The 13,347-nt window shown below is 35.1% G+C and overlaps 1 protein-coding gene across 6 annotated transcripts in view; it reads right to left on the reverse strand.

Moving 5' to 3' along the window:
• The window catches only part of CTNND2 (catenin delta 2), a 1,206,354-nt gene that overhangs the window by 138,578 nt on the left and 1,054,429 nt on the right, over positions 1–13,347 (reverse strand). For 5 of the 6 annotated variants that reach the window (XM_069077188.1, XM_069077207.1, XM_069077216.1 and 2 more), the window contains 2 exons: positions 12,175–12,348; positions 1,493–1,567 (listed from right to left, as the gene is read on the reverse strand). In XM_069077188.1, coding sequence (XP_068933289.1) covers positions 1,493–1,567; positions 12,175–12,348 — 249 coding nt within the window. The remainder of the gene's footprint in view (positions 1–1,492; positions 1,568–12,174; positions 12,349–13,347) is intronic. The other variant, XM_069077197.1, reaches the window with a different exon arrangement.

The raw sequence follows: 13,347 nt of genomic DNA on the forward strand, positions 1-13,347 counted from the left end.
TAAGAGAGGGAAAGAGAAACAGAGACAGAGAGAGACAGAGAGTGAGAGAGACACAGAGAGAGAGAGAGACAGAGAGAGAGACAGAGAGAGAAACAGAGAGAGAGAGAGAGAGAGAGAGAGAGAGAGAGAGAGAGAGAGAGAGAGAGAGAGAGAATGCTGTTTATAAATATTATAATGTTGTTTTTTTCCCCCCTCAGATGTAAAGGAAGTTGTGTTGATAGAAGACACTTAATGCTTTAGGAACATTACTGAACATTTCTGTCCTCCAAAAAAAATGTGTTTCAATTATACTTTATTTTTCCCATGCCACTGTTTCCATTTTGTGAATTTGTGGGTTATTTAATAGGCATGTATTTTCAGTGCTCTAAAATGTAGGCGTCTAAGAAGAGAAGGTGGATTAGGGAAAATTGAAAACCAAAGGGAAATTAAAAAAAAAAAGATGAGAAAAGAGCTCTGAGGAAGGGAAGACTGAGAATAAGTTTGAATGAGGAGCACATTTAAGAAGGGAACAGGGGATGGTTCCTGGACATTTCTGGCAATACTTGCAGAATTGAGTTCTAGGAGACAATTGACTAGGGAAATAGTCAGAAAATAAATTATAGAGAGGGAGAGATGGAGGACAGCAAATGATGAGTAAGTAAGGGACTATAAATCAGGAAACAGATTTTACTTTATTCTTTGTACTCTGAGATCGATAGCTCTAGAATCATGACTTTGCACATTTTAAAATGAAGAAATATATAAAAATTAGTTTTAGCCCCTTAGATGACTTTGTGGAATCCTTCTTATAATTATTGTGTAACAAATTCATAGGATCATAGCGTTAGGCTGGAAGGGACCTTGGAAATCATCTGCTGCAATCGCTCATTTTATATGTGAAAAAACTAGGGCCTGAAGAGGTCAAGTGACTTGTCTGACAATATGTAAGCTCCTTCAGGTCAGGGGCTGCTTCATTTTTGTCTTTGCATCCCCAGCATTTAGCATAGTTTAGCAAGTTCTTGGCTTATAGTAGACACTTCTTGGTTGATTCCCCAAATTCATGTGGTTATTAAGTGCTGGGATTTAAACTCAGGTTCTCTGACTTTAAATCTAGGGATCCCTTCCTGATCCCACTTGAAATTTGAGATATTATAATGACAAAGCCATCACAGTTGTTTTAATGTAATGCAATAATTTATAGACATGGTAAATACAAAATGAGTGTCTGTATATGTGTGTGTATGTGTGATGTTTAGTGTGTAAGATGGAGCACTGACATAAAAATAAATGAATTAAAATGTGCCACCTATTGAAATTAGGTTCACATTCTATAGTTAGAGAACACCACCCATGAAATTAGGGTGGTGGCAAAGGGGATTTTTTTAGTTCGTGGCAATTATTTTTTCTGGAGTGGCAGGTTCCACTGTTTATATCTTCTCTCCCCTAGACCTCATAGAAAAAGCAACTTAACATATACTTTTTACTTCCCCCTCCCCCCCGAGCTGGCTCTCACCTGTGGCAGGCAGGGTGCCCCCTCTGGCAGTGTACGTAGGGCATGAACCATGCCTGCCACATCCTCCTCACAGCCCTGCATGAAATACGAGATTTGAAAAAAAAGGAAAAGAAAAAGAAAAAAAAACTTCATCCCATCCTATATTAGTAATGACATACACAGACTCATCATTCTCGACTCAGGCCATGCATCCGCATCACATCATTTTCTTATGGAAGCCTGGGGCAGCTAAATGTGTCTGCTCTTAGCTAGGCCTAAAACTCATTGCTTCTTAGGCCTCACTCCCATGAGGCACTAAAAGTAACAGCAGGAAAGCTTCAATACCAAAAAAGGGAAAGAGCTGGAAGTTCCATTTCAGAGTTTTAAAAGAAAGTTTGCACCTTTTAAATAGGGATTGTTTCATTCTTTGTACTTATATTTCCAGTGTTTCACATAGGGCCTGGTACGCACTAGGCATTTAAAAAATATTTGATGAACTGATCAGGGATCAAAGATTTGATTGACTTTATCAAGGATCAAGATCTGGTTCTTTCCTGAAACTGGAGTTACCATAGTCACAAACTGCAAAAGGGGGAGAAAACAGAAATCATTTCTGTATCATGGTATGTGTCATACCAGTATATTTTCTTGAATCCCTTTTCAAAGGAGCTGGGACATAAATAATAAAAAAGTTAATGCAGACAAAATTTTTCTCTGAGATAAATATGTACAACTAATTTTTATGATCTTGGTGGGAATCACAGAGCAGGGAGATGACATTTATGACCTTTATCCCACTTTTAGTTCAATCCCTTCCATGTTATGGATGCTATAAGTTTTATTTTGCTAATTGAGAGTCCTCTAAGGCTGCCCTCAGCCCTCTTCTCTTCCTTTTTATATTTCTTCCTGGTGAGTTCATTTTATGCATTGCCATAATGCAGATGACCACCAAATTTATGTAACTCCAGTCTTGACCTTTCCCCTTAGCTGCAATCTCACATTTCTAACTGCCCAGGGGCTATCTCCACGAAGATATATTAAAGGCACCTCAAACACAAAATTTCCAATGCAGAGCTCATAAATTCCCTCCAAAAGCTGTCACTTTTCCCAACTTTGTTTATCCATATTATCATCCTAGATTTAAACTGGTAGAGGGCAGGGATAATATCTTTTTAAAAAATCTTCGTTATTGTCTATCATATAAAGTCACACACATAAAGCACTTAATAGATGTTGGTGAATAAATGAATGGTTCTGTTGGTAATCATTTTATGTTCTTTTCATTATGTTCTTTTTCTTCACATATATAGAATCTTTATATATAAAGAACGGAGCATAGTGTTGTTTTTTTTTTTTTTTTGAAGTTTTCAGTGTCTTTTTTAGCCTACAACAATAAATCACCATAGCACTTCTTTGGCACATTAACAAATATATTCAGTAGAGTTTGCATGTAAAGCCTTTGGTAAATATTCTGAAGTTCAACAAAAATGTTTTGTAATCAATAAATTTATTTACTCTTTTAATCTAGGTTGTTTTCTTCATGCTACAGAAGAAAAAAATCACTATATTAAATATATATACTACTTATATATATTTATATATGCTGCTAGGTGATGCAGTGAATTGAGTCTTGGACTCGGAGTTAGGAAAACCTGAGTTCAAATTCAGCTTCAGATACTTACAAGAGATGTTAGGGCAACCTAACCTCACTTATCCTCTCCTTCCTCACTGTCAAGTGGGAAGATTAAAAACATTTACCTCTCAGAGTCATTGTGAGATAAAATGTATTTGTAAAGTACTTTGCAAACCTTAAAGCGCTGTATAAATGCTATAATAATAATAATAATCTCATTTCCTCACTGCTTTTATCTTGAGGGAAGCACAATTTATATCAACATTTTCACGAATGTTTTTATCTTCCATAGTCATCTTTGTTAAGATAGACTTCTGTCCCAGGAGATAGGTTAGGAATGAAATTGAATTGACTCTTCCCTGTTCAACATAACTATAATTCAAAATACTCAATTAATACTGTAATTCAAACTAAAAATGAAGATTGTGATCTCATACTGTTAAAAGTTCTACTCATAGTAATTTTTAATTAACATAACATTTTAAAAGTTGTACTAAACTTTTATATTATTTTAACATTAGAATGAGATTGTTAAAATATATGTTAGTTGATTGATGGGGTGTATACAGTAAAGTACAAGAGGTTCTTACTTAAAAGGTAGATTATTTGTGAAAGGCCTATTAAAGTGATTTTCTATAAAATGCTATCCCAATATTGACTTTAAACTGGCTACTTCATCTGTAAAAATTATAGAACTGAACTTGTCAGCTTCTTATCTACCTACCTATAGGGTTCCAGGAATCTATAACTTAATCTTTATTTGATAATTCAGAATGACTTGAGGATCTTAACATGTTTCAGTATGACAATGAACCTTCTCATCAAGTAGAATTCTGGCTATACTGGAGCAATTTGTACTGATCCCAAGACATATACTGGAATTTTTATTTATTGTAGATAAATCTCTAGCATCAGGTTACTTGGTTAAATGATTTGCCCATGATTAAACATGTCAGCATTTGAACCCAGATCTTTCTTGAATCTACTCCCAGTCCTCACTGTATTACAGTAGACTCTTTTTCCCTCAAAAAAGTATTAATTTGGTCTTTCTGGTTCTTTGTATACCAGATAAAATTTGATCTTAAAATAATGCTCTCAATATTAACAACAATCTAGAATAATACTCAAAATTAGTTGTAAAATAAAAGTTCAGAAAATGAAAAAAAAAAAAACAGTGAAGTACCAGAAACTAAAAACTGTTCTAAGTCTAGAAGCGACAGCCCCTAAAATTTAATACATAGGCAGTAAACTTTCAAATCATCTTTAAGTTTTTTTTTTTTTCCTCTTCTCACTAGACTTTTTCTTGGCATTTTCTCCTTAGGACAAGTATTGCTGTTTTATAACAACTGTACTGATCATTAAGATAGGAGGAGATATTCACAAAAAGCTTACATTATAATCTTATTTAGCAGAGGAAGAAAACCCCAGTATCTATTGGAACATGTAGGCAGTTGTTAATGTCCAATAATCACCTGTAAATTAGTAGGCAGTGCCTAGTCAGAACAAGTATTTTTTTTTTTAATTTAGTTCATGATTGTGATCATCTTCATTAGGGGATATTAGGACATTAAAAACATTGACAATAAAAATTTCCAAGCTGCTAATCACTGTTGGGTATTATCACAGGTTCAGGATTGAATTTCAACTGAGGGAAGGAGAAGGGTTAAGATAAAATTAATAACTGATTTTTACATATAGTACTTTGACGTTTACAATTCATGTTATATACAATATCTCGTTTGAGTTTCAAGAGGTTGGCATTATAATTGTGATTATCCTTTTTTACAGATGAGTTAACTGAGGCTCCCAGGAAGTTAAGTGACTTGCCCATCACCTCAGTTGGCATCAGAGGCAGGATTTTAACCCCATATTTCTGCTACCTTCAAATCTAGCACTCTCTCTCCTATGTCAAACTGACAGGTAGAATTTTTATCCTTTCATCCTTCAAGTATTGCTGTTGGATTGAATTTATGACAATTCACTAATTCCTTAAATTAAAAATTAATTTGGAGAGATGTCATAAAGCAAGTGCTTTAGCAAGCGGGAAGTAAAAGGAATTCTAAATAGTGAGAATTGTATACTGAGTAGCTTACAATAAAACCAGTTAATATAATGAACTGATGAACATTTGGGATTTTGTCCAAGAAGACCAATTACTCTTTTTTTCCCCAGTCAAGTTAATAGAACTGAAAATTCTAAGCATCATGAAATACACTTAGGCAACGCTGTGAATTTGACCTTCCCAAGCAAGAAGTCTTTTTTTTTTCCAAAATGGCCCCCACTTGCTTTGAGGTAGGAAAAAATGACTAAAGTTGGGCTCTTGTTAGCTATAGCTTTTTTTTCCCCCATACTTACTTCCCTGTAAATGAAATTTTGAAGGCACATTCACTAGATAAAAATCCCCCAAATAATCTTAAGGATCAGTAACTTTCAATTAAAAAACATGTCCTAGAAAAATGACCTTTCTTGAAAGTAGATTCTTTATTTTGAAAGTTGTAGAATATTAGGGATGTCACAAAATACATGAATTTGACATTTATAAATGTCCTTTTAGTAGCTAAGTATGACACTGTCAAATGTACTTTCTACTGAGCTGTAAGAAGCTCTAATTCAGTATCTGTAGGGTTCTCCTGGTGACAAAGCTATGTGACTGCTTTGTTAAAAGATGAGAATTTGATATCAAGGCAGGTACCAGTGACCCTCTCCTTCTCATACTGGACCCCCTCCAAATATCTGGGATGGGTCTCAACAAAGTGCAGCCTTTGACCTGTGGTGCAACATCTGCCAGCTATGAACAGAAGGTACCAATGAAGCTGCTACAAAAGCAACACCATCATTTCTAGCCTAATAATTGTCTTGGAAAAAATCTACTGTCCAGAGTAGAAAACTCTACATTTTGAAATAAGATTTTTAAAAAATCCACAAAACTAGATTCAGTATAGAATAGAAAAAACAGGGTTTTACTGTGAATGGACTTGCTTTTCTGACATGCTGATGAGAGACTCAGACCTGCCTTAGAAAATCTGACAGCCCTGTCATGGTGATTCAGCCACTATCATAGAATCAAAGTTATCTAGTCACACCACCTTCAGCTGGGGATTCAGGAAAGTCTGTTAATCACATCAGCCAGCTCTGGAGAGCTGGAAAATAGAAACTACACTTTGAAAACGAGGAACTGTCTGTCCATTTCTCTATACTTCCAATTAGGCCAAAATCTCCTGCAAGAAATTAATACTTGACACTTTTCAAGAATATTTAAAGAGAGATGGTTTTCTCAAATCTACACCGTTATTTTTTCTTCCATGCATAAACCTTAGCTTATTTATGAGTAATAATGACCGTGGTAGCTTAAATTTATATAGAACATTTTGGGACACAAAGTATTTTTTTATCTATTAACTTCATTTTATCTTAAAGGATTTATAGTTGTGAGGGATGTAGAGGTCATTCATCCCAAATGGAGGCCTGACAAGGTATACTGAGTTAAAGAAATAATAACATGAAAAAACTAACATTTATGTATTGTTTTAAGGTTTGCAAAGTACTTCACAATATTATCTCATTTGATCCTTACAGAAACCATAGAAGGTAGGTGCTATCACTATTTTCTTTTTACCAATGAGAAAACTCAGGCAGGGAGCATTTAAGTGACTTATTAAGGTCATACAGTGAGTGTCTAAGGCTAGATTTGAACTCAGATCCTCCTGACTTCAGGTCCAGTGTTCTATCCATATTGTACCACCTAGGTGCCTGTAAAGTCACATGGATTACAAAGCTAAGAGGAAACCATTCTCTGAGTCACATTCTGTGGTTATTTCTACTAGAGTAGGTTTCTTTTCCCCTATTTTCATTCTAAAGCATTTTTACCTCCCAGGATAATTAGTCAAAACTTGCTAATTTGGCCAAAAGGAAAAATATGGATTTCATTATAGTTTTGAGAATTATGTGTACCATGCTACTCCATTACCTATTATTAGTTAATAGACCAATATTTAAATAATTATTGAATGTATCATACCATGAAAGGGAAAAGCCACTGGTTAGAATAGACTTGTAGACATAAATTATGGGGGGAAATTCATTATATGCAGATGTCTAAGAGCTATGTTCTTATAAGTTTCTTTTCTTGCTACCTCCTACCAGGGTAAAACTGATGCATTTCTTTTAGGTTTAATTTGAGGTCCTGTCCACTTTTAAGTTTTTTAATAGCTTAGGCTGTAAATACAATAAAATGCAACTAATAGATCACATTTAAAATCATATTTATTTAATCTTAGGCAAACTATACTGAATAACTATAAATATCATATTGTTGGTACAATACTGAGATAAACAGAAAGTGACTACCAAAGATGGGAAGGTGAATAGGACTGAAATCCCTGTCAGCTATAAACAGAAAATTTACCATTTTCCCTATCATAATGCCATCATATTTCTGTCATATTCACAGCCTGTCATTACTGTTTAAAAGCTAAAAGTTTTTGAGATGCACAATAATGTTATAGACATTTCTTTTTAGTTGAACTATAATATATAAATTCTACTTCCATGTAATAAAAGTCTTCAGATAAGGATATTTATAAAGTGCCATCAGCATGCAAAATTTTGGGATTTTAAATTGGTAGATACACTTTTGGTCCTGGTCTTAAATTTTTAAAATCACATAAAAAGACAACAAAACAACTAAATTCCTGTTTTTATCATAAAAACACATTTTGAGGGGCTCTGGATTTGAGCGACTAAGAAGGGAACCTACTGTGTGACCTTAGGTAAGTCACCCACTCTGGGTCTCAATTTTCTCATTTATAAAATGGAGATAATAATACTTGAATTAGGAGATTCCTTAATATCATGATTATTAGCCATTCAGAGCAGGAAGTAGAAAAATGTATCCTACCAATAATCCTTAAGTTCACTTGAAAAATAACAGCATTGCATATGAAAATAAATATGAATATTTGTATGATGATGGACCTGACCCAGTTAGGAAGATCATCCATGGAATTAATTTGTCTCTTTCTTTTTTTTTTCTTTTTTTTTTTTGTCTTTTTCTTTCTCCCTTTTTTTTTTTAATGTGAACAGTCAACTATTGATTCTCTTGCTTAAAGTCAGTGCGACGAGACCTTGTATCCACAAGGACCCATCTTTACAATAAATCATGAACTTGCCTTTGCCAGTGGGGATAATTTACTCCACATATTCATTTTTAATTCTTGCAGACTATTGATGTGCATTAGCATATATTTTAGTCTTAAAATGGTTCCGCAGTGAAACGAAATAGGAGAAATGTTGACAGCAGGATATTTAAAAATAAGTGAAGCTAGCATTTCCTTGAAAATAAACTGTAGCTATATTCATGTCCATTTCTTTAATTTTTCTCTACAGTACTCTGTTGTTTCTAGTTCTAGTAAGGTCATTGCTTTTTTGGGGGCTAGAGAAGAAGGAAAAAAATCAGATATTTGTTAAGAAACAGATGGAAAACTAGGTAAATCAGAAGGTTAATCTGGTTTGTAGATGTGCATTTTTGGGAGAAATGATATCATTTCAAAACTCAAATAAAATCCCTGAATATTTCAAGTAAGTTGCTCTAAGGAAATTGAGTGAGTTGTAACAGAGGTAGTATCAATGATGAATTAGAGTAATTTTGATAGGTGTCTAAGAATGCTACATTTCTATTTTGTCTACTAATATGTCCTGAGATGATTAAGATGGGAAGTGTAGAGAAGCCAAAAACCATTTTGAGCAGTTGAATCAACAGAGATCTATATTTTTGCCCAATGATACATTTCATCAAGATACCTGTTCTACATGAAAATTACAGGTGAGTTTTAGCCCATTCTGCCTTCCCAAGTTTCTTAGCACAGAATCCATAGCACCCACCATATGGGTGTCTTCCACTCAGGGAGGTAAAGGATATGGCATTTTTCTTCTGAGGAACTCAGGAATTGGTTGTTCCAATTATGATAATATTGTACATCAGTCTCAATGAGACTCATTTTCTGGTCCAAGTCTCTGAGTCAAGCTGATCAATACCCTCAGTAGCTAGGCTATTACCAGAAAAGCAGAATTACAAATGTTAACACCTCTGTGAAGAAAAATAACTGTGATCATGAAATAGAATGTTAGTATGATAGGACTCCTTAGGACTTTTTTTTTCTTTTTTTAAAGTAGAAGGAAAACAAAGCTGAGGGAAAAAAAGGTGAAGGAAAGCAACAATTGTTGTTTGTCTTTTGTTCCTGATGAGGACTAATGACATCATGAGGGTGGTGTCTTAAACATGAATTGGATTTAAGTGAGGCAGAGCTGCACAAAGTCATCAGCCTTGCTCTCTGCTCATGATCATTGGAGTTCAGTGGCAAAACAGAGGTCAAGATGACTGGCAATGGCCCAGGATGCAGTGGGTAAAGGGAAAGATACTAGGCATATTCTATGACTGCGGTATTGAGCTACTAAGTCCAGGTAACATTTAAATGAAAAATGTCCAGGCAAAAGACAATTTGTGAATACCTTCAGATCCCAGGAAAATAAGGCAAATTTTCCCCTTTTAATATTTTTACCATGTGCCTGTATGGAACACCCTTCTTTAGACTACTTAATTACTACATTACTTTCAATAATTATCTCTTACTAAATAAGGGAATTTTTTAGTGGCAGACAACTTTATATTTATCCCACACAGAAACGTGTGTGTGTGTGTGTGTGTATGCATGTCTATAAAGATTTAGAACTATTAGAAACTTTAAAGGTCATCTATTCCAACATTTTCATTTTAGAGGTAAGGGAAGTGAGGCCAAGGGCAATTAGGTGATTTGACCAATATTACATAAATAGTAAGCAGCAGAAGAGCTAGAAATTGTTCTTAGAATTTTGGATTCTAAATCCAGTGGTCTTTCCACTATGCCAGTATTTTTCATCAATGTAATTAAGGAGAAAAAATATAACAGATAAAAGCTTAGAAGGATCCAATAACAAATGGCATAGATGGCATGATTATCATATCTGCAGATGGCACACATTTGGCAGTGATGTTGAAAGTCAGAATTAGGATTCAACAAGATCCTAACAGGCTAGATTATTGGACCAAATCTAACAAAAGGAAATTTAAGAAGGTTACATGTGAAGTTGCACACATGGGTTCAGAAAATTCTTGTCACAAGTAGAGGATGAGGAGATATGGTTAGGCAACAGTTACTCTGAAAAAGACCCAGGAGATTTAGAGGACTTAAAGCTCAGTATGAGACAACAGTGTGATGAGAGTCAAGAAAACTAATGCGATCTTAGGCTGCATTAAAGCAAATCCAGGATAAAGGAGAAGACAGATCTGCTGTTCTCTGCTCTGCTCAGATCACATATGAAGTTCACCATGGGGCACCACGTTTTGTCAAAATTTCCTGATAAACTGGACACCCCAGAGAAAGGGAAACATTATGGTTAATAGCCTCAAGTTTATGCCATATAAATTGAGGAACTAGTTGAAGGAATTAGAGATATTTGGCATGGAGAACAGAAAACTCGGGGGAATATGGTAACTGTTTGAAAGTATTTGAAGGCTGTCAGCTGGAAGATGGATTAGACCTTTTCTGTCTGGCCCTTGAGGGTAGCACTGACTGATGAGTAAAAGTTGTAAAGAGGCAAATTTAAGTTTGATGTCATAAAAAAATGCTAACAATCCCAAAGCAGAATGGATTGCCACAGGAAATCATAGGTTCTTCCTCCCTAGGGGTATTTAGACAAAGACTGGATTGCTGCTTGTTGGACATATCATAGAGGGGGGGTGACTTTTTTTTTTTTTTTTGCTTTTTGGAGGGGTGAAAGCAGGGCAGTTGCAGTAAAGTGACTTGTCCAAGGTCACACGGCTAGTAAGTGTTAAGTGTCTGAGGCCGGATTTGAACTCAGGTCCTCCTGACTCCAGGGCCAGTGCTCTATTCACTGAGCCACCTAGCCACCCCAAGGTGGGGCCTTTTTAAAGGTCAGAATTAGATTAAATGACTGATGGGGTCCATTCCAACTCTAAAATTCAGTGAAATGGTTACATTCTACTCCCTCTTCTCATTGACTTTGCATTGTCAGATGGATGACCAGGAATGTCACTTCTTTACTACCTTTATCCCACTAGTTTTAAACTCTCCTTTAACATACTGTCTTCTCCTATTAAAATGTAAACTCTTTGAAGGTTAGTATAGCGCCTGGAACATACTAAGTATCTAATAGATGCTATTGACTTGATCTTCTGTTTGTCATTATTTTAAAACAAACTCTATTCATTTCCTTCTAGAAGAGACACAATGGAGGTAAGATCAAATACAGGCTCAATACTAATAGAGTTAGGCACAGATTCAGGAAATATATAAGTTCAGATTTAGCTTTTGATTCTTGTAAGCCAGGTGACCATGGACAAATCACTCACTCCTCTGAAACTCAGTTTTCTCATCTGTAAACTGGGACTAATAAAACCTGTAGCACCTACAGCAAAGGGCCATAGTGAAGGATAAATGATATAAAGCATACAAGAGGACTTAGCAGACCATAAAGTTATATATTTAAGTGCTCCCTCCTTTGACAGTAATGAACAATGTTTCAAAGATGTTATGAAGTTATGGTCACTTATGGTGAATTGTTGGTAGTATAATTAAAAAAGTGAATGGAAAGCAAATTGCATTATTTTTCTATCACTATAGTTAAACATACTATGACTAATTCTCATATATGGGCTATCTTCAAGTATCCCTGAACAATTTTATAGTTTTTCTTAATATACATTTATATAGATATAAACTATTTTATTTTCACCCAATTACATGCTAAAACAATTTTTAACATTTAAAAAAAGTTTTGAGATTGAGATTCTATCCCTCCCTCCCTAATTTAATTGATTTTTAAGAGAATTATTTAATATAAATTTGCTTAAGATTAAAAATTGGGTTCAAGTGGCCTTTTAAAACAGTTTTTTTTAATGATTAAATGATGTTCATTTGGTAGAATTACTACTCCATTTCCCATATGTTCATTTTTTTCCCCCACAAGTATTAGTTACAAATTCAGACATTTTCTTGTGAGTAACAGATCATACCTTCCAGCTACCTGCAGCCAAATTCTGCAGGGCACCTGCTGCACCTTCTAGAGTGTCCGGGTTTGAGCACTCGGAAAGAAGTGTGAGGTAGGGTTTGACTATTGAAGGGTGCCACAGCATCTGGATTCCTTTTGGTGGTTCTGCACAGTCAGGCAGAGGTCCTACACCATCCCACTGTGGAAGAAAAATATGATACAACACATCCATTACAAAATTTCCTTGAAACTTCTTTAGCAGACATAAAGGACCCTAAACACAAGATGAACTAGGTGTCCAATATTATGTAATTTTTTGGGGTGCTTTTTGAAGGGCAATTAGGGTTAAGTGACTTGCCCAAGGTCACATGGCTAGTTTCTGTGTTAAGTGTCTGAGGCCGAATTTGAACTCAGGTCCTCCTGACTCCGGGGCTGGTGCTCTATTCACCGCGCCACCTAGCTGCTCCCAATATTATGTATTTGCCTCCAAGAAATTAATGTTACGAATAATTGGATGTCTACATCTTTTAGATATAATTACAAACAGAGATGAGTTTTAAGTTAACAAAAATAATTTGTTTGGTTTAGGGCTTACATCAAGCAAAGAAGCAAATTAGAAGATGACTGAACCACTTAGAGAAGTTTGCTATGGCTCCATGCATGAAAATGAAATTTTATGCATGAAACAACTCACAGAGTTAAGGTGACTCTACCCCTGGTTTCTTCTCATATAGCTTTTATTACATTTAAAAATTCAAAGTAACTAGCATAACAAAGATGAAAGACAAGCAAGTATATTATTTCTGCTAATAGTGATTTACTTAGAAAAATCCATGGACCCATCTATGTTTCTAGGAAAGACAAAATTATCATGTTGCCATTTTGATTAGACCAGAATAAAACAATTACATGCTGTTTACCCTGAGTTTGTTAAAGTGCATATTTAAAAAATTACTCAGGGGTGGCTAGGTGGCACAGTGAATAGAGTACTGGCCCTGAAGTCAGGAGGACCTGAGTTCAAATCCAGCCTCAGATATTGAACACAAAAACTAGCTGTGTGACCTTGGGCAAGTCACTTAACCCCAACTGCACCTCCAAAAAGCAAAAAAAAAAATTACTCAGTTACAGCTACTAAAACACCTTAAAGACATATTTATTATGTGGGGTTTCTAAATTTTACCTCTGGAAGGATGTGAGA

This window comes from Petaurus breviceps, unplaced genomic scaffold (genome assembly GCF_028583685.1).
Source record: "Petaurus breviceps papuanus isolate PSGF00001 unplaced genomic scaffold, PetGlider_PUasm1.0 151, whole genome shotgun sequence".
Lineage (NCBI taxonomy): Eukaryota > Metazoa > Chordata > Mammalia > Diprotodontia > Petauridae > Petaurus > Petaurus breviceps.